Genomic DNA, 26956 nt, shown 5'->3' with positions numbered 1-26956 from the left:
CTCAAAGCCCTAGAAAAAGAAGAACAGAACAACAGCAAAAGTAGTAGAAGACAGGAAATAATTAAAATCAGAGCTGAAATCAATGAAATTGAAACAAAAAAAAAAAACTATTCAAAAAATTGACAAAACAAAAACTTGGTTCTTTGAGAAAGTAAACAAAATAGACAAACCCTTAGCCACATTAACAAAGAGAAGGAGAGAGAAGACTCAAATTGCTAAAATACATGATGCAAAAGGAAATATCATGACAGACGCCACTGAGATACAGAACATAACGAGAAGCTACTTTGAAAATCTGTATTCCAACAAAACAGAAACTACCGAAGACATTGACAAATTTCTAGAGACATATGCTCCTCCCAAACTGAACCAGGAGGACATACACAATTTAAACAGATCACTATCAAGCAATGAAATAAGAGAAGCCATTAAAAATCTACCATCCAAGAAAAGCCCAGGACCAGACGGATTCTCAGCCGAGTTCTACAAGACCTTCGAAGAAGAACTCATTCCAATACTTCTCAAAGTATTCCAGGAAATAGAAAAAGAGGGTACCCTACCAACTCATTCTATGAAACTAATATCACCCTCATACCCAAACCAGGCAAAGACACATCAAGGAAAGAAAATTTTAGACCAATATCCTTGATGAATATAGATGCAAAGATCCTTAACAAAATATTGGCAAACCGTATCCAAAAACATATTAAGAAAATCGTGCACCACGATCAAGTGGGGTTCATCCCTGGAATGCAAGGATGGTTCAACATTCATAAATCAATAAATGTAATCCATCATGTCAATAGACTTAAGGATAAGAATCATATGGTTATTTTAATTGACGCAGAAAAAGCATACGACAAAATACAACACCCCTTCATGCTCAAAACACTAGAAAAAATAGGGATAGCAGGAACATATCTGAACATTGTAAAGGCTATTTATGCTAAGCCCATGGTCAACATCATTCTTAATGGAGAAAAACTGAAACCATTCCCTTTAAAAACGGGAACAAGACAGGGATGCCCTCTTTCACCACTTCTATTCAACGTTGTCCTCGAAACTCTAGCTGAGCAATTAGGCAGACTAAAGAAATTAAAGGGATACGAATAGGAAAAGAGGAACTTAAGCTGTCACTATTTGCGGATGACATGATTCTATATTTAGAGGATCCAAAAACCTCCTCCAGAAAACTTCTAGACCTCATCAATGAATTCAGCAAAATAGCAGGCTATAAAATCAGCATGCATAAATCTAAAGCATTTTTATATGCAAGCGACGAAACAGCTGAAAGGGGAAATGAGGAAAACAACCCCATTTGCAATAGCCTCAAAAAAAAAATAAAATACTTGGGAATCAATCTAACCAAAGAGGTAAAAGATCTCTACAATGAAAACTACAAAACACTGAAGAAAGAAATTAAAACCTTAGAAGATGGAAAGATCTCCCATGTTCTTGGATAGGCAGAATTAATATTGTCAAAATGGCCATACTAACTAAAGTGCTATACAGATTCAATGCAATTCCAATTAAAATCCCAATGACATACCTTACAGAAATAGAGCAAGCAATCATGAAATTCATCTGGAATAAGAAACCCAGAATAGCTAAAGCAATCCTTAGAGGAAGAATGAAACAGGGAGTATCGCAATACCAGATCTTCAACTCTACTACAAAGCACTAGTAACAAAAACGGCATGGTATTGGCACCAAAATAGACAGGTAGATCAATGGTACAGAATAGAGGACACGGACACAAACCCAAATAAATACAATTTTCTCATACTAGACAACGGTGCCAAAAATATGCAATGGAGAAAAGATAGCCTCTTCAACAAATGGTGCTGGGAGAATTGGAAATCCATATGCAACACAATGAAACTAAACCCATATCTCTCACCATGCATGAAACTAAACTCAAAATGTGTTAAGGACCTCAAAATGAGACCAGAGACCTGCAGATTATAGAAGAAAAAGTAGGTCCAGATCTTCAACATGTCGGCTTAGGACCAGACTTCCTTAACAGGACTCCCATAGCACAAGAAATAAAAGCAAGAATCAATAACTGGGACAGATTCAAACTAAATAGCTTTCTCTCAGCAAAGGAAACTATCAGCAATGCGAAGAGAGAGCCTACAGAGTGGGAGAAAATCTTTGCCACTCATACTTCAGATAGAGCACTAATTTCCAGAATATATAAAGAACTCAAAAAACTCAACACGAAGAATAAAAATAACCCAATCAACAAATGGGTTAAGGAAATGAACAGACACTTCACCGAAGATCTACAAGCAATCAACAAACATATGAAAAAATGTTCACCATCTTTAGTAATACGAGAAATGCAAATCAAAACTACACTAAGATTCCATCTCACCCCAATTAGAATGGCAATTATCAAGAATACAAGCAACAATAGGTGTTGGAGAGGATGTGGGGCAAAAGGTACACTCATACATTGCTGGTGGGGATGCAAATTAGTGCAGCCACTCTGGAAAGCAGTGTGGAGATTCCTTAGAAAACTTGGAATGGACCTACCATTTGACCCAGCTATCCCACTCCTTGGCCTATACCCAAAGGACTTAAAATCAGCATACTACAGAAATACAGCCACATCAATGTTCATAGCATCTCAATTCACAATAGCCAGACTGTGGAACCAACCTAGATGCCCCTCAATTGATGAATGGATAAAGAAACTGTGGTATATATATATACAATGGAATGTTACTCAGCTATAAAGAATAATAAAATTATGGCATTTGCAGGCAAATGGATGAAATTGGAGAATATCATGTAAAGTGAGATAAGCCAATCTCAAAAATCCAAAAGACGAATGAGCTCACTGTTAAACGGATGATGACACATAATGGGGGGTGGGAGGGGGACAAGAATGGAGGAAGGAGGGACTGTATAGAGGGAAAAGAGAGGTGGGAGGGGTGGGGGGGGAGGAAAAAATAATGGAATGAATCAAACATCATTACTCTATGTAAATGTATGAATATGCAAATGGTATGCTATTTCTCCATGTACAAACAGAAACAACATATATCCCATTTGTTTACAATAAAAATAAATTAGAAAAAAAAGCATGCAGCACTGTGCTTGCCTACTTTTTATTTATTTACAAATTTCCATATAGTTTCAAAAATGAGCATATAATCTACTCTTGACTGGTTTTTAAACAGACAAACCAATTAAAAAGAGTACAGCACACAAAGAAAAACATGGCTTCATCAAAATAACAAAACAGTAGGAATTGAACATTAGGAAAGTGGGAGTTATTAATTACTAGAATAATACTAAACAACTATTTGAAAGAGGTTTAGTGAGCTAAACCAGAACACAAAAAAATGAATATAATTCAGACAAAACTTATTAAGAGAAATAAGCAGAAATTGTGCATGTGAAGAATTCCTTTTAAAAACGTGTCTGAGAGAGTCAGGGGTAGTTGTGCACAGCTGTGATTCCAGCTACCTGGGAGGTTGGGCCAGGCACATAGTGAGATCCTGTCAAAAATTTTACAAAATGAAAACAGCTGAGGATGTGATTAAGAGGTAAAGCACCCCTGAGTTCCATCCTCAGTACCAGTAAAAGTCTGAGAAATTATAAATATTATAAATAAAACATAAATCAAGATCCAAGAAGCTCAATTATCTCCAAGTAGGAAAAACAAAAGACTAAAAAATGATTTAATCAAAGTTTTAAAAATTCAGAGAGAATAAAGAGCACCAAGAGGAAAAGGCATGTCTAACAATACAGAAAGAAATGGGAACTATGGCAAAGGGGTAAAAGAATGAAATTATCAACCAAGAATAGTATGTGCGGAAATACTACATTTCAAAAGTGAAGATGAATACTTTAAAGACATGTAAATGACCAAAAGTTCATCACCACTAGACCTGTCCTCCAAAAAATACTACAGGGAATTATTCATGCTGAAAAATTAATCTGCACAAAAATACAAATCATATAAAACTGTAAAGTTTTCTTGGATGAAAAAAAAAAAAAAAAAGAAAAAGTCCCAGACAATTCTATTTTATGTAATGATGGGTTATAAAAGAATTAAGTTTGCAATAGAGTATCAAGGACAAGAGCATAAAAATCGACATAAACCTGTTAATGGGAATGTGATATAAAATCTGTATTAATTGTGAAAGGATATATAAATATGCCAAACTTTTATAATGAATTGGAGTTAATCTGTTACCAGTTTAAAATGTAAACTTACAGTGATCTTTATAAAGTCTCAATGTAAATGACAAAATAAATTCCCACAGACTGTGTAAACAGAAGTGGGAGAGGAATGAAAGCATGTCACCATGAAAAGTAATGAACCACAAATGAAACCATTCAGAAAAGCAGGAAAAGCAAGTGCAAGAAATACAGAAAACAGCTTACAAAGTAATAGTGAGTTCCAAATTTTTAGAAATTTAATTGATTACAAATGCCTTATTATCAGACACCAATCAAAACAAAATGCTTGAGTAACAGAAGTAAAACTACAAAAATACAATGGGATGTGATCTACAGGAAACTCTAAATTTAGGACACAAGTAGACTGTAATATAAAAAGAATATAAAAGTGTTACATACAAAAGTGACCAAAAGAAAGCTGGGTTGCAAAGCAATGGTATGCAAAACAGTTCTAAACAAACAGATGAGATAAAATGGATTTCAACTTAAAAACAAAAAACTTTGAAAAGATATGATATAAAGATAACAGGGACTTTTCCCTAGGATACTGCAATAAGAATAGATACACTCTGAACTCACATCAAACCTCCCAGATAGAAAAAGGTAAGATTGAAAGAAGTGAATTAAGAGATAGAAAGCAACTCTGTAATACTAGGAGACAAAAATCCCCATTTTCTGTAAAGGAAAAGTCCAGTGAAATGGTAATCATGCAACGGAAGACTGAAAAATACTTTAAACCAATTTGACATGTATACTCAATGTTCTCAGTAGCAAATGGACCATTATAGTAGATAGACCAATTCATAGGAAATAAAAAAAGTTAATAGACATGAAGATACTACAACTATTTTGTAGACATCGTAGAATAAAATCAGAAATCAAAAATGGGAAGGGAAGTTCAAAAATTCATGAATATATGACAGTGGATTGAATACTCTTGAACATGGTCTTGTTCAAGAATTGAAAGATAAAATTAAAAGATGCTTGTATTCCTCAAAGGTATCTGGAGACTCCATGTATCAAACTCCCAATCTTATTTTTTGCAGAAACAGAAAAGGCTAGTCCAAAAACTGTATAGCATCACACACAAAACTGGAAGACTGTTGTTTCCTGACTTAAAAACATATTAAACCAACCATATTCAATTGTCAATACCAATATCAAGTTAGACAAATAGGCATATGGAATTCTGAGTGAGCAAGGTAGTAAGTCTTCCCATGCATGGCATGTGAAGACATCTGCACACCCATGTCTGTTACAATGTTATTCAACAGAGTCACTGTGTGGAAGTAAACCAAACCTCCCTTGAAATGAGTGGATGAGGTAATTCAGAATATAGAAACTATAGAATATTTTTAAATCAAAAATGGTAAGAAAACAGTAAGAAATTTTCTAAAATCTGTAATAAGGATAAATCTTTAGTACATATGTTAACCAAAGTAAGTCACTAACAAAAAGACAAATGCCACAGAATTATACCGATATGAGATATCTAACCTAAAAAACAAACAAATACCCCTTTCTGAACAAAAATGAGAATGAAGTTTGTGATGGAGACAGAAATGAGGTCTTCTTTAGATGGGAATTAATTTTTTGCTTTTTGAGATGTAAACTTTCTAAAGATATATTGTGTAAGAGTTTCAATTAACATTACTGAACAGTGAACCTGAAATGTTAGAGAAATTTTGTTCTGTGGTTTTGATCAAAATTAAAATTTCAGGGCTGGGGCTGTAGCTCAGTGGTAAAGCGCTTGCCTAGCATGTGTGAGGCACTGGGTTTGATCCTCAGCACCACATGTAAATAAATAAAATAAAGGTATCATGTCCATCTACAACAACAAAATTTTTTTTTAAATTTCAAACAACATATAAGACAAACAGAAATGCAAAATTTTTAAAAGCTACCATTTAAATGCTATGATCTTTATACTATAAATAAGAACAAATTCATTAATATATAAATGATGGAAATGCATGTAATCCCAGCTACTAGCAATTCTGAGGCAGAAAGACTAATTCAAAGCCATCCTCAATAACTTACTAAGAACCTCTCTCCAAATATAAATTAAAAGGGGTTGGGGATGTAGCTTATTATTAGCACACCCTTGAATTCAATCCCCATTACATTTATATATAGAGAATTTCTGGGGCTGGGGTTGTGATTCGGTGTTTGAGCAGTCACCGAGCATGTGTGAGGCACTGGTTCGATCCTCAGCACCACATAAAAATAAATGAATAAAATAAAAATATTGTGTCCAATTTTTTTTAAATGAAATAAAATGTCCATCACTGTGTACATAGGCACGATGAAAAATAAATCTGGATAAAATATAAAAGTTATTTTTTTTAAAAACAGGCATAATATTTATCCAAGCAAGTAAAAGCACATACAATTTTTTTGGCAACAGAAACAAGGTTCATGCATATCTTAGTTTCCAACTTACATTGTCCTAATGGAAATTGCTACCTCATCACAAAATAAAACAGTATTAACTGATGTAAGGAAACCTATTCCACAACATGAAACCTCCTCTATAAAATGAAAGGGAAAAAAAGAAAATTTAACCAACAAAATTGTAAATAACCACAGATGCACTACTTTATAAGCCCTTTTATATAATTACAATTCACACAGTGACTGTAGCCCTAAAAGAGCAGTCACTGTGAATATTGACATTCATTACATGACAGAAACTTCACAGAAAATTCATTATAAGTGTTCAGACAGAGCTCCGATAAGGGAATCTTAATGAATAAATATGTAAATGTCAGAGAAACTGCTTTGTGACATTAACATACTACAATGTTCTGATCTGGACAGCTTTCCTAGAGACCCACAAATAATGGAAGAGCTGTCAGATCACACTGACCCTCACAAGTAAAGGGAAGTGTTAATGGGAATGAGTTGGGAAGTCACTGCAGGAAAAGCAGGAGAGTCACCAAATCTGAAAGCATGACAGACAGGGGCAGTGTGTGTTCTTCCCTGACAGGCAAGGGGCAGTGTGTGTTCTTCCACGACAGACAGGGGGCAGTGTGTGTTCTTCCATGATGGACAGGGGCCCTGTGTGTTATTCCATGACAGACAGGGGGCAGTGTGTGTTCTTCCATGACAGACAGGGGCCCTGTGTGTTATTCCATGACAGACAGGGGGCAGTAAGCATGACAGACAGGGGCAGTGTGTGTTCTTCCCTGACAGACAGGGGGCAGTGTGTGTTCTTCCCTGACAGACAGGGGGCAGTGTATGTTCTTCCATGACGGACAGGGGCCCTGTGTGTTATTCCATGACAGACAGGGGCAGTGTGTGTTCTTCCCTGACAGACAGGGGGCAGTGTGTGTTCTTCCATGACAGACAGGGGGCAGTAAGCATGACAGACAGGGGCAGTGTGTGTTCTTCCCTGACAGACAGGGGGCAGTGTGTGTTCTTCCATGACAGACAGGGGGCAGTAAGCATGACAGACAGGGGCAGTGTGTGTTCTTCCATGACAGACAGGGGGCAGTAAGTATGACAGACAGGGGCAGTCTGTGTTCTTCCATGACAGACAGGAGGCAGTAAGCATGACAGACAGGGGCAATGTGTGTTCTTCCATGACAGACAGGGGGCAGTAAGCATGACAGACAGGGGCAATGTGTGTTCTTCCATGACAGACAGGGGGCAGTAAGCATGATAGACAGGGGCAGTGTGTTCTTCTGTGACAGTAACAGGGAGAAAGCTAAGCTGCTGAGATATCTTTTCTGCTGGGATAACTTCTCAACCAACAGTTGGAAGCTTGGCCTCCTCCTTGATCTCTGGGCCTCCCAGCTGTATCCTTCGCTATGTGTAGGCCACAATATTCTATATCACTGAATTACTCTACGTACTGCTTTTCTAGAGCAACAAATATATATCACACCAAGAAAGGGGGAGATTAAAGACTAAAAGAAATGTAACTAGTATTCTTTTTTCTTGAAAGCACAAATCTGAAACTCATTCTTGCAGAGAAGTTCCCAAAAGAGAGTCTGCAAAGGAAGAAAATCAATATTGATAATTAGTTAGGAATTGTGAAGGGACGCCATCCTCACCCAGGAAGACCAGGTTCCTGTAGTTCTCTAACATCACGTCTCTGTATAAATTCTGCTGAGCAGGCTCCAGGCTCTCCCACTCCTCTTCAGAGAAATCAATGGCCACATCCCTGAATGTCAACAGTTCCTGGAATAAGAACCAGTATATAAACAGCACACTGACCACATGATCATTCACAGAATTTTTTAAACATTTTTTTTAGATGTTGACAGACCATTATTTTATTCATGTATTTATATGTGGTACTGAGGATTAAACCCAGTGCCTCCCACATGCCAAGCAAGCACTCTACCACTGAACCACAACCCCAGCCCCAGAGTTTTTAATTAGCTGAAATTGAATGAAAATTAGTAGAAATGGCTGTCACATAAGTGAGGGACATCCATAATTTAATAAGATACTGTGAACACAGTGATGCTCTGCGATCTAACTCTGAGGAAAAAGGGACATGAGTCCAAAAGCAGTGTGTACACTCTACTTTTGTGAAATAAAATATAAAATTAAGGTACAAACACAAGAACATATATTTTAATTCTTATTTTATGTATCATAAGATAAACTGCATATATTCCTCACATGGAACAGTTATGGTGATTTAGGAGGGTAATTCTCAAATTGTAATTGTACAACCATGAGTAAGAGATTTACTAAAGTGTAGACTCTGATTCAGTAGTTCTGGGATGCAGCCTGGTTTTCTGAACATGCAGCAAGCTCTCTAGTGATTCCAACAACAGTGTTTCAAGAGAAACTTCTGAATTGCAAAGAGATAGACCACTAAAGGAAATATTCATTGATAACTCTCAGTTCAAATATTTTATGGGATTTATGCATGTTATTAAAATAGTAGGTGCTGCAGATATAGCTCAGTTGGTCGTTGCCTCGCAAGCACAAGGCCCTGAGTTCAATCCCCAGCACCACACACACACACACACACACACACACAAAGTAAAATAGCAAATAGCAACAATCCTTTTTAATCATTTCAAATGTGTACATATCGCTCTAAGAGGTTTTTCATATCTTAATTCATAAAAATGAAAATGATATGATAATAGTAAGAGTATTCATCTTTCGTGGAGCATCTGGTAAATGGTAGTACTTGATGTTTATCTAAGTTTATTTGACCTGGAATTCAGAAGGAACATTCAGGATAAAATAAAGTGTAAATGTTAAAAGAATTTTCAGAATAGGAAAGTTGTCATTAATGAGAACAGTAACAGAAACATGTTAAGACAACAAAATCAAATTGATTAAATGATATTTATATTTTATGTAAAGAGAACATAAACATGTCAACCTTTTACATATTAAAACAACAAATTTTTGTGTAAATGAAAAGAAGAAATATATTCAATTTTTTGAAACTTATGAATTAATTTTGAATAGAGACTTTTCAAAAAAAAAAAAAAAAAAAACACACTATTGACCCAAATGTAGTGGCACACCCCTGTAATCCCAGAGGCAAAGAAGGTTGAGGCTGGAGGATTGCACATTCAAAGCCTAAGCAACATAGTGAGACCCTGTCTCAAAATTTAAAGAGGGGTCTGGGGATGATGCTCAGTGGTTAAAAACCCCTGGGTTCAATCCCTGGTACCAAAACAAAAAAGGTAAATGACTCTGTATGGGTAAAGGAACCCTGAGAAGGATAATCACAAGAGCTCCGACTGGCCAAAGGAAAGAAGGCAGGCACTCACACTGACTCAAAATGTGCCTTCAACGTAGCACACGCACGTGGCGTTATCTGGAAAGAAAGGACTCCTCAAAGCTAAGAACAAGGACAAGGGTGCCCTTGACAATGCTGTCAATAATGTAGGCTGTGTCCACACCCCAGCAGGTGTCCATCATGTACTGTCCTGACTGTCAGATGACTGATACTTACATGGCCAGGAGATTTCAGGCTGCTGATAGACCAACCAAAAGCATCGGGGAAAACAAACTCTTTTATCAGGGCCCTAGTACCTCAGCTAGAATCAAACCAATTCCACATCTGTTTCCCTGAGGAGAACGAAGAAAAGGAGCAAAGAATGGAGCTGGGACTTCTGGGACAACACTGCCAAGTGCAGAGTGAACTCCCATGGGCTCACCCTTCACCCCGAAAGGTTCCCCTGTCCTTGACCTCCAGCCCCCTGAAGGCTTCCCCTGTCCTTGTCCTCCAGCCCCCTGAAGGGTTCCCCTGTCCTTGTCCTCCTTCCCCTGAAGGGTTCCCCTGTCCTTGTCCTCCTTCCCCTGAAGGGTTCCCCTGTCCTTGACCTCCAGCCCCCTGAAGGCTTCCCCTGTCCTTGTCCTCCTTCCCCTGAAGGGTTCCCCTGTCCTTGTCCTCCTTCCCCCTGAAGCGTTCCCCTGTCCTTGTCCTCCTTCCCCCGAAGGGTTTCCCTATCCTTGTCCTCCAGCCCCCTGAAGGGTTCCCCTGTCCTTGTCCTCCTTCCCCTGAAGGGTTCCCCTGTCCTTGTCCTCCTTCCCCCGAAGGGTTTCCCTATCCTTGTCCTCCAGCCCCCTGAAGGGTTCCCCTGTCCTTGTCCTCCAGCCCCCTGAAGGGTTCCCCTGTCCTTGTCCTCCTTCCCCTGAAGGGTTCCCCTGTCCTTGTCCTCCTTCCCCTGGAAGGTTCCCTTATCCTTGTCCTCCTTCCTCCTGAAGGGTTCCCCTGTCCTTGTCCTCCAGCCCCCTGAAGGGTTCTCCTGTCCTTGTCCTCCTTCCTCCTGAAGGGTTCCCCTGTCCTTGTCCTCCAGCCCCCTGAAGCGTTCCCCTGTCCTTGTCCTCCTTCCCCTGAAGGGTTCCCCTGTCCTTGTCCTCCTTCCCCTGAAGGGTTCCCCTGTCCTTGTCCTCCAGCCCCCTGAAGCGTTCCCCTGTCCTTGTCCTCCTTCCTCCTGAAGGGTTCCCCTGTCCTTGTCCTCCTTCCCCCGAAGCGTTCCCCTGTCCTTGTCCTCCTTCCCCTGAAGGGTTCCCCTGTCCTTGTCCTCCTTCCCCCGAAGGGTTTCCCTATCCTTGTCCTCCAGCCCCCTGAAGGGTTCCCCTGTCCTTGTCCTCCAGCCCCCTGAAGGGTTCCCCTGTCCTTGTCCTCCTTCCCCTGAAGGGTTCCCCTGTCCTTGTCCTCCTTCCCCTGGAAGGTTCCCTTATCCTTGTCCTCCTTCCTCCTGAAGGGTTCCCCTGTCCTTGTCCTCCAGCCCCCTGAAGGGTTCTCCTGTCCTTGTCCTCCTTCCTCCTGAAGGGTTCCCCTGTCCTTGTCCTCCAGCCCCCTGAAGCGTTCCCCTGTCCTTGTCCTCCTTCCCCTGAAGGGTTCCCCTGTCCTTGTCCTCCTTCCCCTGAAGGGTTCCCCTGTCCTTGTCCTCCAGCCCCCTGAAGCGTTCCCCTGTCCTTGTCCTCCTTCTCCCTGAAGGGTTCCCCTATCCTTGTCCTCCTTCCCCCAAAGGGTTCCCCTGTCCTTGTCCTCCTTCCCCCGAAGGGTTCCCCTGTCCTTATCCTCCTTCCCCCTGAAGCGTTCCCCTGTCCTTGTCCTCCTTCCCCCGAAGGGTTCCCCTGTCCTTGTCCTCCAGCCCCCTGAAGGGTTCCCCTGTCCTTGTCCTCCTTCCTCCTGAAGGGTTCCCCTGTCCTTGTCCTCCTTCCCCCTGAAGCGTTCCCCTGTCCTTGTCCTCCTTCCCCCGAAGGGTTCCCCTGTCCTTGTCCTCCAGCCCCCTGAAGGGTTCCCCTGTCCTTGTCCTCCTTCCTCCTGAAGGGTTCCCCTGTCCTTGTCCTCCTTCCCCCGAAGGGTTCCCCTGTCCTTGTCCTCCTTCCTCCTGAAGGGTTCCCCTGTCCTTATCCTCCTTCCCCCTGAAGCGTTCCCCTGTCCTTGTCCTCCTTCCCCCGAAGGGTTCCCCTGTCCTTGTCCTCCAGCCCCCTGAAGGGTTCCCCTGTCCTTGTCCTCCTTCCCCCTGAAGCGTTCCCCTGTCCTTGTCCTCCTTCCCCCGAAGGGTTCCCCTGTCCTTGTCCTCCTTCCCCTGAAGGGTTCCCCTGTCCTTGTCCTCCTTCCCCTGGAAGGTTCCCTTATCCTTGTCCTCCTTCCTCCTGAAGGGTTCCCCTGTCCTTGTCCTCCAGCCCCCTGAAGGGTTCCCCTGTCCTTGTCCTCCTTCCTCCTGAAGGGTTCCCCTGTCCTTATCCTCTTTCCCCCTGAAGCGTTCCCCTGTCCTTGTCCTCCTTCCCCCGAAGGGTTCCCCTGTCCTTGTCCTCCTTCCTCCTGAAGGGTTCCCCTGTCCTTGTCCTCCTTCCCCCGAAGGGTTCCCCTGTCCTTGTCCTCCTTCCTCCTGAAGGGTTCCCCTGTCCTTATCCTCCTTCCCCCTGAAGCGTTCCCCTGTCCTTGTCCTCCTTCCCCCGAAGGGTTCCCCTGTCCTTGTCCTCCAGCCCCCTGAAGGGTTCCCCTGTCCTTGTCCTCCTTCCCCCTGAAGGGTTCCCCTGTCCTTGTCCTCCTTCCCCCTGAAGCGTTCCCCTGTCCTTGTCCTCCTTCCCCCGAAGGGTTCCCCTGTCCTTGTCCTCCTTCCCCTGAAGGGTTCCCCTGTCCTTGTCCTCCTTCCCCTGGAAGGTTCCCTTATCCTTGTCCTCCTTCCTCCTGAAGGGTTCCCCTGTCCTTGTCCTCCAGCCCCCTGAAGGGTTCCCCTGTCCTTGTCCTCCTTCCTCCTGAAGGGTTCCCCTGTCCTTATCCTCCTTCCCCCTGAAGCGTTCCCCTGTCCTTGTCCTCCTTCCCCCGAAGGGTTCCCCTGTCCTTGTCCTCCAGCCCCCTGAAGGGTTCCCCTGTCCTTGTCCTCCTTCCCCCTGAAGGGTTCCCCTGTCCTTGTCCTCCTTCCCCCTGAAGCGTTCCCCTGTCCTTGTCCTCCTTCCCCCGAAGGGTTCCCCTGTCCTTGTCCTCCTTCCCCTGAAGGGTTCCCCTGTCCTTGTCCTCCTTCCCCTGGAAGGTTCCCTTATCCTTGTCCTCCTTCCTCCTGAAGGGTTCCCCTGTCCTTGTCCTCCAGCCCCCTGAAGGGTTCCCCTGTCCTTGTCCTCCTTCCTCCTGAAGGGTTCCCCTGTCCTTATCCTCCTTCCCCCTGAAGCGTTCCCCTGTCCTTGTCCTCCTTCCCCCGAAGGGTTCCCCTGTCCTTGTCCTCCAGCCCCCTGAAGGGTTCCCCTGTCCTTGTCCTCCTTCCCCCTGAAGGGTTCCCCTGTCCTTGTCCTCCTTCCCCTGAAGGGTTCCTCTGTCCTTGTCCTCCATCCTCCTGAAGGGTTCACCTGAGAAATGCTCAAACATTAACTGTTGTACAGGATTCTGCTTCTCCAGGTCACCACCAAGGCTGGAATTTCCTCTCCAAACCTTCTAGAAAAAAAATCCCAAAGTTACAACAGGGAAAACCCTACAATTCTAGAAACTCCTTCATCATAGAAAGGTAGTCACCCATTTGTCCATAAAAATTTACAGTGGGGTAAATGTAACAAGGGCCATCCACACCATGATTTGCTGCTCTGCCACTGTGTCTTATTTTAAAACTGACTTTTCTTTTTCCTCTTCTTTTTTCCTTCCCCCCTCCCTTCCTAACCATGGGAAAGCAAGATTCACCTTCCTGTTCTTGGTTAATTATCTCTCCTTGAGCTCCTGCACCATGGGAAAGAAGAAATCAAGACTTCACAGTTGAAGGAAAGAGAAAGGGGATAGGGAAAGGAAATAGAGTGAAATGAACCACAGTAATTTTCTTATGTGCTTTTATGAATACACCATAGTGAATCCCACCATCATGTACATCCATAATAGGGTTCTAACTAAAATAAGATATGTTCCATGCTTGTATAATCATATCAAAATGAATTCTACTGTCATGCATAACCAAAAAGAACCAATTAAAAAAACAAAAGTTCAGGCCTGGCAATGGAAAATCTCACAAATGGTGTCCCTCAAGGGTACAAGTAAATTGCTGTAGTTGGGAATAGTAGAAAAAGTTAGTGGCCAGTCTTAATAATTTAGCAACATGCGGTCTTAAAAGTGAAAAATAAAAATGACTCGGGATATATCTCACTGGCAAAGCAACCCTGGAGTTAATCCCCAGCAACAAAAGAATATTTTGCCATTTGCAATTACATGGATGAAGCTGGAGGAGTTTATTCCTAGTACACAGGAAGAAATTTATTGCATACTCCATATATGGAATAGGGGGGAGAGATGAATACATAGAAGAGTGGCGGTTATCTGAAGACTACAGATAAAAATATTATATCATACACTGGAAGTTCACAAGGACAGTAGAATTTTAGGTGTTCTTACTACAGAATGAAGTAATTATGTGAGATTATAGGTCTTACTAACACAAGTCAATTGTACATAAAAATATGATTCAGTGTGACATTTTCATATATGCAAACACATGTATTGATAATATTCAAATATGCTTCTTCCACCCTTTATACCCCAGCAACCTCCCCAGGCATAGTAATGAATATTCTACCTTCACATAAATTTTATTTGTTATCATGTATGAGATATGATACTTCGTGTGTTTTCCTTCACTTAGCATTACATCATCCAATTCCATCTATTTTCCTTAACATTACAGGGTTTTAGTTTTATTTATTGTTGGGTAATAGACCATTGTGAATATATAACAAACTTTCTTATGGATATGTTAAAGTGTGCATAGTTATATTACTGATTTTTCACTTTATATGCATTGCTAAACATACTGTTTTACAACTAAATTTATACAACAAAGGAAAGAAACAATAACAACAAAAGAATAAGGGAAACTATGCTCCTTGGCCTGATTTTATCAAACTGAAAAGAAGCAATCCAAAGCATGGGAAAGGATGCATGTCTCTATTTTATTTTAAATTTGTTAACAAAAAAGGTGATACTAATAACAATATGCTAATTCTGTCACACACTAATTTGGGATTGTTCCATAGATTCTATCACACGGACACACATAAATGCTCTCATGTACATATTGAGGTAAAATGTTAGGGTGACAGATGTGTGATTCCGTCTGTCTGCACTTGTACCCTTCCCGTGTTCAATTACTTGGCACTCTGGTCCCAAGTTCACTTCACCCATCAATTTATCTACAACTGAAGTCTTTACTTATCTGTGTGTGACAGAAACACAACAGAGATGGGCTGTTACTCCTTTGCTCATTTCTACCCCAGCCGGCAAGCAGTTCTGCCTTGGGGACAGGCGGAGTGACACTGACACTGGCACTCCTCCTCAAGCAGGTGCACATTGAGCAGGTGATGTGCTGAGTGGTGAGGAGGTAAGGTTCAGGGGAGTGGTGTCTGGGAATGTGCTTGGGGCGTGATAGGACTTTGGACCAAGTCCTACCCATGATAAGCAGGTGCACCTTGAGCAGCTGATGTGCTGAGTGATGAGGAGGTGAGGTTCAGGGGAGCGGTGTCTGGGAATGTGCCTGGGGTGTTATAGGACTTTGGACCAAGTCCTACCCATGTATAGGCAGGTGCACCTTGAGCAGCTGATGTGCCTGAGTGGTGAGGAGGTGAGGTTCAGGGCAGTGGTGTCTGGGAATGTGCATGGGGTGTGGTAGGACTTTGGATCAAGTCCTACCCATGATAAGCATGTGCACCTTGAGCAGGTGATGTGCTGAGTGGTGAGGAGGTGAGGTTCAGAGCAGTGGTGTCTGGGAATGTGCATGGGCTGTGGTAGAACTTTGGACCAAGTCCTACCCATGATAAGCAGGTGCACCTTGAGCAGCTGATGTGCCTGAGTGGTGAGGAGGTGAGGTTCAGGGCAGTGGTGTCGGGGTATGTGCATGGGGTGTGACAGGACTTTGGACCAAGTCCTACCCATGATAAGCAGGTGCACCTCGAGCAGCTGATGTGCCTGAGTGGTGAGGAGGTGTGATTCAGGGGAGTGGTGTCTGGGTATGTGCATGGGCTGTGATAGGATTTTGGACCAAGTCCTACCCATGATAAGCAGGTGCACCTTGAGCAGTTTATGTACCTGAGTGGTGGGGAGGTGAGGTTCAGGGCAGTGGTGTCTGGGAATGTGCATGGGGTGTGATAGGACTTTGGACCAAGTCCTACCCATGATAAGCAGGTGCACCTTGAGCAGTTGATGTGCATGAGTGGTGAGGAGGTGAGGTTCAGGGGAGTGGTGTCTGGGTATGTGCATGGGCTGTGGTAGGACTTTGGACCAAGTCCTACCCATGTATAGGCAGGTGCACCTCGAGCAGGTGATGTGCCTGAGTGGTGAGGAGGTGAGGTTCAGGGCAGTGGTGTCTGGGTATGTGCCTGGACTGTGATAAGACTTTGGACCAAGTCCTACCCATGATAAGCAGGTGCACCTCGAGCAGGTGATGTGCCTGAGTGGTGAGGAGGTGAGGTTCAGGGCAGTGGTGTCGGGGTATGTGCATGGGGTGTGACAGGACTTTGGACCAAGTCCTACCCATGTATAGGCAGGTGCACCTCGAGCAGGTGATGTGCCTGAGTGGTGAGGGGGTGAGGTTCAGGGCAGTGGTGTCGGGGTATGTGCATGGGATGTGACAGGACTTTGGACCAAGTCCTACCCATGATAAGCAGGTGCACCTTGAGCAGCTGATGTGCCTGAGTGGTGAGGAGGTGTGATTCAGGGGAGTGGTGTCTGGGTATGTGCATGGGCTGTGATAGGATTTTGGACCAAGTCCTACCCATGATAAGCAGGTGCACCTTGAGCAGTTGATGTGCGTGAGTGGTGAGGAGGTGAGGTTCAGGAGAGTGGTGTCGGGGTATGTGCATGGGCTGTGGTAGGACTTTGGACCAAGTCCTACCCATGATAAGCAGGTGCACCTCGAGCAGCTGATGTGCCTGAGTGGTGAGGAGGTGAGGTTAGAGCAGTGGTGTCTGGGTATGTGCCTGGACTGTGATAGCACTTTGGACCAAGTCCTACCCATGATAAGCAGGTGCATCTCGAGCAGCTGATGCACCTGAGTGGTGAGGAGGTGAGGTTCAGGGGAGTGGTGTCTGGGTACGAGCATGGGGTGCAATAGGACTTTGGACCAAGTCCTACCCATGATCATCTTTTAAACCTTACCCACTGCATTGCTTACATTCTTATATATCTTCCTCCATCCTACAGGGAGCAGGGACATTCACATCCAGATAGCTGAGCATTGACTTTTCTCAGAGTCCTCATCCTCACACTTTGAAATACCTAATCCCTCTTCCTCTTTCCCTGATCTCTTTCAAACAACTGCTTTTATAATATCTGTGGAACCTTTAAATTTAGAATAACTGGGAGGTGAATCAGTACTTGTTTCACTTGTTAGGATGCGGAAAGCCATTCTCTCTCTTTGTGTCCTCCGTATTCTACTGACAAAACCGAATACAGTAACACATATTTGCAAGTCTAGATCTCATCCTGGGACAATCCGTAATAATATCAAAGTCATGAATGGAATCTCTGCCTGGGACTGTGGCACACACATGTAATCCCAGCTGCTTGGGAGACTGAGTCTGGAGGATTACAACTTTCAGTCCAGCCTCAGTAACTTAGCAAGACCCTGTCTCAAAATAAAATAAAAGGGATTGTAGTATGGTTCACTGAGGAAACATACCTCAGTCCTATCCTCCGTTCCACAGAGATAAAATGCAATTCCTGTCCTCTTTCTATGAAGTTAAAGTACTCACAAACAAGGAGGGGGCTTGGAGATAATGCTAGATCTTCTAAACACAGCTGTGTATTCTAGTTTTCAATATTCATGTTTTTACATCTTTCTAAAAGTTATTCCTACATATTTTATTTTGACATTATTGTCACTAGAATTGTCCTTGATTTCATGTTTGAATATTTATTTTTCTTATGTACATAAACAACTCATTGATCTTGAATCTGGTTACTTTTCTGAGCTCCCTTGTAGCTTCCAATTCTTTGAAAATATCTACCTACCTTGAAAATACCCACTTTAAAAATACCTCTATCTCACATCTCATTTGGAACAAAAAAACCACAAAACTGAGACAAGCAAGAGACGCAAACAAGTTACAATATACCTTACTTTGACAAAGGCAAAGTTACTAGTGAGAATCTCCACCAAAATCTAGTCCTATGAATCAGAAACCAAGAGAACAAGACCAGAAGCTACCACAAGCATATTTCCAGGCACCAGAAATCATAGAAACACTAGCCAGGAAACCTTCCTGTTCCCCACCTAGAAGAAATCCACCAATCTCCAAAACTAAAAACAAGTATTATCAGGAAATTATGTCAGCATCAGATTTCTTGTTATGTGGATCAGGGTTGTTCACTGCAAATTTAAAAGTGTCACCATTAGTTTTAGAATGTTCCTTAAGGTATAAATTCTGAGATGGAGTTTAAAGCAAAGAGGAAAATGTTCCTTGGGGTATAACACAGAACTCACATTCCAAAGAGGCTGCAATTAAGGAAGGAAGCATAACATATTAATACTTCAGATTGAAGAAATTGTCTGACCAAAGTGTTGCTGTTTCTGACAGTAAGTCGTAACCTTCAAACGTATTTTGAAAAGACTCGCACAGCTTTGACAACTACTACTGAGCTTTAACATCTACCACATGAGCATTTGGCCACATGGTTAATTTAAACTGCAGAAAAGAAACTTTCCTATTGTGAAAGAAATTTTCACAAAATAATTGCTAAAAATAATAGGAATTTGTTCTTTTACAGTTATGAATATTTTAAGTACCCTGACAATGGACTAATGTCATAGTGTCCACACTCCTTCCACATACTGTAGAAAGAATCATTCTACCTCCTAGTGACTGCTGGATTGCTCACCTTAGGGTCATAAACATTTCTCTTCTCTGTTTTGACGGGGATTTAACACAGTGCACATTAAACCTGAGTTACATACCCAGCCCTTATTTTAAAATTTTGAGACAGGTCTTGCTAAGTGGCTGAAGGTTACCTAAACTCCTGAGGCTGACCTTGAAATTGTAATCTTCCTACCTCAGCCTTCTGCGTCCTTGGGATTACAGGCATAGGTATGCCACCACACTCAGCCAGCAAACAAATCCTTTAAAAAGTTCTTGGTAAACCAACTTAAAAGTACTGTGCCCATTTGAAATGTAGCATGGGAAACAAACAGCTGATAGTATTGTGGAGAGGGGAGATATCATTGGGAATGTGGAAAAGAAGTTGGAATTTCAGGAATTTGTTGACAGATGGGTAAGAGTTTAGGCTGGGAGATAGCATTTTGGATTTAACATTTTGCTTCCTATGCATTTAGAATATTCAGGAGGATCCAGGCAGTGTGGCACATACCTATAATCCCAGCAACTCAGGAGACTTCAAAGCCAACCTGAGCAACTTGGTGAGACACTGTCTCAAAAAAAAAATACTGGGAATGTAGCTCAGCGGTAAAGTACCACTGGGTCCAAGCCCTAGTCATAACACACCCTCCAAAAAAAAAAAAAAAAAAGGGGGGGGGGGAGAAAGAAAAGCAATCTCAAGAGGAAGAAGAAACTGAGGACCCTACAGACCACAGCCCTCCTCGTGCAGGAAAACGACACGTGCCTAGTTGTGATTCTGATGATCTGGGAAGGTGCTAGGATGCTGGCACTTTTGTGACCAGATAGGACTTCACGTAGGGGCTGAGGATACTCTGCAGGGATAGGGCAGGACTTCCAGGGTCTCCACTGCTGATATGTGCCCCACCTGGTGTCCACATGGGACTCAGGGCTGACTTGCCCCATAGCAGACCCAGCCCTGCAGACTACAGAATCCACAGGGACTCCAGTCCAGGACTGCCAGTTCCCAGGACAGTCAGTGCAGCCAGTTTCCAGCAGCCCCACTCCCTGTCTCAGGATGCCAGTGCACACTCACCATTTACTGGCTTTTGAGTGGCCCAGTCTCCTCCCTGTAGATCCAGCACCTGCACAGTAGAGCAAACCAAGCCTCCTGAACACAGTGGAAGCCCAGAGGATACCAACACTGGCAGGCTGCAGAGACAGGAGCCACCAGGGATGGTCAGAGCCGGCCCTCCTCACTGGCTGTGTGCTGGACTGAACGAGGCTCACCTAAGGGCTCCTGAGTGACAGGGTTCAAGGCCTCACCACCTCACACTGAGCCCAGTGAGTGCTCCATCTGGGTGACAGATGATATCAAAAGCAGGAATGAACGAGGTCAGAAGGACAGGTTCTTGGCTGCAGCAATCTTTCTTCTTTTGAGGCGCTGGGAATTGAAATCTAGAGTCTCAGCCCTCAGCTAATTTAAAGTAAGGTTTCCTCATAGGCGAGGGATCCAGCCCCACCAGGACATTTGCATTTAATATTGCATATAAGCTCCTTTTAATCTATGGGTTATGTATGTCTGTATATTATTCATGAACAGAAACAGTATAATGACAATTACTGTAAAATTTCACTTCGCTTTTCTATTCTGTGCTCCTGTGAAGAGACAGATTGAACTCTGAACTGGGAAGCACCCCCCAAAAGCAGCAATGCTGAGCGATAACATGTGAGGCACAAGGGTAACTTAAAAAAAAATCTAGCATTCACATTAAAAAATAAACATAAAAAAATAAACTCCTGAAGTTCCAGGAGGTGGGCACATGTCTTCAGCTCTATCCACAGCTTTGATTCTGTCCTTTAAATGCATTAAAGAAAAACTTCTTATTTTGAAATTTGGCCTTAGACCTAATGGCCAGGTTATGATATTGTTTTCCTCCTATGATCAAAGTCCCACAATTAATAAGCAGGTGGGCTTGGAATCAAGATGAGTTGTGTATAACTTGAAAGCCCAAATACCTCCACACCACAGGACTCATACAAGTATTCTTATTATTTTAGGACTTATTTAGTAACTTATTCAAAAAAGCAGGAATTGTGATATATATTATTACATATACATTATATTACACATATAATAGATATATACACATATATTACATTATACAACTAGTACATATATGATACATGTATTAATGTATGATGTATAAGTATGTATTATATATCTGTATTATAGATACATAATATATAGTATGATTATTATATATAAAACACATACCTATATGTATATTATTTACATGTTATATGTACATATTATATGTAAGGGTAACACATATAATATATACATATAGGGGTTGGGGCTGTAGCTTAGGGGTAGAGCACTTGCCTGGCACATGAGAGGCACTGGGTTTGATCCCTAACACTGCATAAAAATAAACAAATAAAATGCAGGCATTCTATGCATCTACAACTACAAAAAAATTTAAATATATATGTATATATATACATGCATATGTACCTATGTATTACATATACGCATAATACATTATGTGTATAATTAACATATATTGTATATTACATATATAGTATATATGTGTATGTAACAATATGACACAAAGAAAATTTCTCATATATCTAAAATCTAAAAGACCATGAAGCTCCCATTACAGGACCCAGGGACATCCGGGTTCAGTCTATACCAAGGACAGACACCAGCCAGAAGTTATCTCACCCCTCCTTTACAAATCAGAAAATGACCCAGCTTTCTACATACTTTTATAAACGTAGGTGGACATGGGCTATAGAGGCATGGAGCAGGGAACTCCTTTACTGGAGACAAAGAGTAAAAGGAGCAGGAGGAGAAACACGTGATCAGTCGCAGCTCCTGGAATCACCCAAGAACTGGAATCCGGATGTTTGGGCATGTGGGTGACGTGGGAGATTACAGTGAAAAGGGTACTATGCGATTTTGAAAGAAATTCATGTAATCGGCAGACAGTGGTTAAACAATGAGTATCTGCAGGTGTCTTCCAGGTGCTTTGTCGGCTGCGGACCACAGCACTTAGCCTCCAGAAAAAGCGTAATCCACACGTCTCTAAAACCATCCCAGTGTAGAGAGGAGAAAACACAGGTTTCTGGATATCAGATGACAACGCAGCAGCACAGACAACTACCCAGAGATAGAACTGTCTAAAATTCCTTCTAAGCTCCTCAAAGACTGGTTTGCTCCTGATGCAGGAGATGTTGGTCTGGAGAAATACTATTTTCTTCCTATTTTGAAGAGAGTGCCTTGAGAAGACATTCCAGGAGCAACACAACTATTTTTCCTTCTTTCATGTTAAGGGAAGTCTTCAGAAAGAGAGTCATCAACCCAGATTCCTCCTTAAAAGGGCAAATGCTTGGCAATTATGGAGTGCAAAAAAGCACATCATAGGCCCAGAGCCTGACTCAGGGAAGAAAAAAATCTAAAAAGCCTTGTAAGAAATTGAGAAGGTAAATTATGCAACTAATTCTGAAAATAACTCATTTTCTTGCTATCTCTGCAACAAACCATTCAGTAAACAATAAATCACATATGAAGATTATAGGATTTGCCAAATCTTATCCCATATAATTTTGTATTAAACTCCAAAATCCAGATCATATGATGCATAGTTGTCAGAAACATTCCAGGAAAAAATAAAATAAAATCTTCAAGGGAGAGAAGCAGATGTTTTATTTTATTTTTGAGGAAAAGAAAAAAGAAGGTTTATTGCTTTGATAGCAAAGGAGAAGCACAGGGGACTCCTGTCCCAGAGGCTGGGATTCTCCCCATCATCAGGAACAGGAACTGTTAAAGAGGCGACTCAAAGGCTACATTCCACATGTTCTCTGTTGGAATTGTAATTCATTTGTTAATTTGGGACACAGCCATTTCTGAGACCTTGTGGTACCATCCCCAAAGCCTGAATTACTTTATTCCTATGGTGGGTGTGTATCAAGGACAGATAAAGTGAAGAGAAAGTAACAAGTTCATTTTAAAAATAATTTGCAGTGGCAGAGCAGCAAGGGCTGTATTCAAAGCATAAAGTGGACCACTGTTACATTTCCCCACTGTCAATTTCTATGGAAAAATGGGTGACAACATCTCCAAACTAGAAGCAGATGTTTTAGGAAATATGTCATTCACCAATTTATTTACCAGATGATTTTGAGGAAACGTATTCATTTTTCTGCAGTCATAGGGATGAGAGATTTTCCTTATTTTCCTGTTGGAATTTCCAAAAATAAGTCATAGGACTCCATTTGAAATAGCCCCCCAAAACAAAACAGACAAGAAATCTACAATACACACTCAGGAGAAGAAAACAGGCAAATAAACATTTTTAATGATTAAAAGCAAATTATTTCCTCCCTGAAATCCAACTCTATCCTGCCTCTTTGGATATATTTTCTTATCTTTGAAGTCACCACAAAAAAATACAGGTTAGAGCCTTGAACTGTCAATTTATACAAGAGATGTCTGTGTTCAATAATCATTCAAAAATCAACATTTTTTTGGGGGGGGGGGGGCTGGGGATTGAACCCAGGGCCTTTTGCTTGCAAGGCAAGCACTCTACTGACTGAGCTATCTCTCCAACCCCAAAAATCAACATCTTTAAAAATTTAGAAATAGACAAAATTAAATAGTATGGATGAAGATGTGAAACACGTGACTTCTCACAAATTGAAGGAGTTTGTTATCTATTTGTGGAAACTGTTTTGCTATTGAAGCTACACCATACTCCCCCACCACAGAGACTGAGGGAAATCACAGCACAGTGACCATGACAGCACGTAAGAACAGGCAGTCTCCATCCAAACACGGGAAACCCAGGGGACGCTTCAAGGGAATGCACCTTTGGAAGAGATAAATAATGAACCGTGGGGAAAATGGTCTCTGGGGGTCAGTCGCATTCTGCTCATGTATCCAGTTTAAAACAGTGCAAAGCACCATGCTTAAAGTTTTATATAGGTTTTAAGGGCATGTGGTACTTCACATGTATACATGTTTAAAAATACGTATGAGTTATGTAAAATAAAAATAAAAGCACAAAAAGACTCAAATTACACATCCCATGTGTAGATGTGACAAAACTCATTATAAAGATGATCATTTTCCCCAAAATTAATCTGCACTATTTTCCCATCAAAATTCCTATGTACATCTATGAATATATCATAGTGAATTTCACTTTCTGTGTATCTATAAAGCAGAATTTATAACTCTATAAATAAATAGAAGGAAGGCCAGGAGAAGGCGGATGGGGAAGGCAGGAGGAAAGGAGAAGTACTGGGGCCTGAAATGGTGGAAATTACATTCCAAGCTTGTTGGATTGTGTCAAAATAAACCCCGATAGTTCGTATGATTGTAATGAACTAATGAAAAATTCAGCATGCTTTGCTTTTAATAAACGAAGGAAGCAAAACATACAGTTCTAAAACTCATCCACAGTTAAATACGTGCTGTTAGCCAGAAACTTCTGAATTATAAGAGCAAAAGAAGTAGCTAACATTTCCTGACACATGCATATTAGAAATGATACTTTAAAATATGATCAAAGAATTAGAATATAAACAAAATCCACACATAAATCCATATGTATGTAAAAATCACGTCTTCATTGCAATGGAAGTCTATATAAATGGAACTACAAGGCCGACCTCAGCTACTTAGCCAGCCCCTGTCTCTAAATAAGAAACAAGAAGCACCAGGCTGCAGGCAGAGGCGAAGCAGCCCTGCGGCCCACCTCCAGCACCCGGAAGCAAGCTGGGGGCCCCGGGGCCAGCGAGGTCCCTCCAGACCAGAGCTCCTGTCGGGCAGGACACCCCACGAGGGGGGCAGTCCACGCTCCTGTCAATCACGCCGTCTGGGAAGACGCTGGGCTGCGCGCGCACCGCCAGGCAGGGCCTGAGGCAGGAGCTGGGGGCGCCCGGTCCCGCGGGTCTGCAGCGGCTGGCGGCAGGCGCAGGGGCACCGCCGGAGGAGGGCTCGGGCCTGCAGCCCAGAGGCGGCGGGGCCCGTCGCAGCTCGGCTCCGCGCAGCTCCTCGGCGCGCCCAGGCTTCCCTCCCGGCCGCTCTCCGCGGGCTCCAGATGCCGCTGCGCACTCACCATTTCCGGACACTCGGGAGCCAGGCCGGCTCCTCAGGATCTCGCCTGCAGGCGGGGAGCCGGGAGCCGGAGGGCTGCAGTGGCTGACTCGCAGTGGAGCGCGGGAGCCCGCCCCCTCCGGCCGGCCGTGCATGGGATTGGACGGTTCTCACCGCGGCTCCTCATTGGCCAGGGCTCCAGGCCGCGTCCCCGAGCCTCAGCCTGAGCCTTCCTTCTGAGTGACAGAAGGTGAGAACCAATCCAGGCGTGGATGTGGTCAGAATGACCGGCTGCTGCTATTTTTTTCCACCACCGAGCTCCAAGTTGCAACGATTTTAAGAGAAATTTTCCTCCCAGAAATAGGATCTACCCAACCTTCAGAACACTTGCATTTAAACTTGCATATGCGGTCGTCTCAATTTAGGGATTGTATATGTTGCCATATTATTCATGAATGAAAATAATGACAGTTACTGTAAATTTTCATTTAACTCTTCTGCTCTCTGGTCTTGTGAAGATGTGATGCCAAAAGCAGACTTGGTTGTGAAATTGAAGCCAGAATTGGGGACAGGCAGTTGGTGTGGAAATAGGGGATGGGGTCAAGTTGAGGAAATGGAGGCCATGAAAGCCTTCTGCATCTGGAAGTTGAAGACTGCCCCTGAGAGAACGGAATGTCAAGGCTCTCCAGAGCCCATTGACGACCACATTTACCTGTGCTTGTCTGGAACTACAGGCAAGGAGTGCTAAATAATGCCCCCTGGGCCCTTACCTGCCTGCTGTGCTCACCTTTTTTGTATGTGTATTTTTGGAACAACACCGCAAATCTGACTCTTTCCAGCATATCTCAATTCACAGCAGCCACATTCCTGATTTGAGGCTATGGGATGGGTTTCTGTTCATCAGGGAGGTAAGGGGCCTGTTAAATCCTTCGTATGCTATAGTTGAGGGGTACAGTTCCTTACTAGTATTTCTGAGACCCAAAGAGCAGGAGAGACAATGCCCTGAGTGAGACCAGGGAACTCCAACCAGGAAGTGTCCAAAAGTACTTCACTCTTTCCCACTTGGTGCTGGTCACCCGTTCCTTCCCACTGCGGATACCAGACAACACACAAAGGAAGATGAGGGCCCAGGAGGTGGGGGACACTACTGCACAATCTGTCCACAGCTTTGACCCTACTGTTTAAATACATTTAAGGTGAACTTCTCGTTTGGCAATTTGGCCTTGGACCTAATGACCAGGCTGTGATATCTGTTTCCTCCTATGGTCAAATAACTAATAAGCACAACTAATATGCAGCTAGGCTGGGACTCCTGATGAGCTATGTCTCATTCCAAAACCAAAACACCACCACCAGACCACAAGGCTCACACAACATTTCTTATTCTCTTCAGACTTGGAAAGTGACAGTTATTCAAAAAACTCAGAATTTGTGAGATGTGTGTGTGTGTGTGTGTGTGTGTACATGTGTGCGTGTATAATATATAAAAAAAGACTGTATTACGTTTTATAACACAAACAGATCCTTATATATCTGAGTCATCTCAGGACTCTCATTCCAGGATCCAGGGAATCCTGACTCAGTTTACATCATGGGCAAACATCAGCTAGAATTAATCTCAACCCACCTTTACATAACAAAATATAGATCAATATTGAAAATGTGCTCCAGCTAATCAGGGTTTATCAATTACAGAACAGGCTGATCTGTAGGGACATAAAAGACCACCAAGTCCTGTGTCTTAAAAACACAGGTGGACATGGGCTGTAGAGGCATGCAGCCTTTATTGGGGGTGCAGAGTAAAGGGAGGTCAAGGAGGGACCTGCAATGATTGGCAGGATCATGAATCACCACGGAACTGGAACCTGGAGCTCAGACAAGGGAGATCCCACATGTCGTGTTTGAGCATGT

At 42.7% G+C, this 26956-nt stretch overlaps 1 protein-coding gene and 1 long non-coding RNA gene across 3 annotated transcripts in view; one reads left to right on the top strand and one right to left on the bottom strand.

Annotated features, from left to right (window-relative positions):
* LOC306663913 (uncharacterized protein) overlaps window positions 1-25100 on the bottom strand; it is a 36026-nt gene extending 10926 nt beyond the window's left edge. The window contains exons 1-2 of one of the 2 annotated variants that reach the window (XM_079144562.1): window positions 25068-25100; window positions 8256-8382 (exon numbers count right to left, since the gene is read on the bottom strand). In XM_079144562.1, the coding sequence (XP_079000688.1) occupies window positions 8256-8382; window positions 25068-25070 (130 nt within the window). In that variant the 5' untranslated portion in view covers window positions 25071-25100. Of the gene's footprint in view, window positions 1-8255; window positions 8383-13810; window positions 14156-25067 lie in introns of those variants that run through there. The other variant, XM_079144563.1, reaches the window with a different exon arrangement.
* LOC306664005 lies at window positions 15502-16714 on the top strand. Its single transcript, XR_013764610.1, has 3 exons — window positions 15502-15572; window positions 15708-15792; window positions 15913-16714. It is a non-coding gene; the product is annotated as an uncharacterized lncRNA (long non-coding RNA).
* Window positions 25101-26956: the final 1856 nt, after the last annotated feature.

Source organism: Sciurus vulgaris, assembly GCF_902686455.1.
Source record: "Sciurus vulgaris genome assembly, chromosome: 6".
NCBI lineage: Eukaryota > Metazoa > Chordata > Mammalia > Rodentia > Sciuridae > Sciurus > Sciurus vulgaris.
The sequence above is the reverse complement of the archived record's forward strand: the minus strand, read 5'-3'. Positions and strand labels throughout refer to the sequence as shown.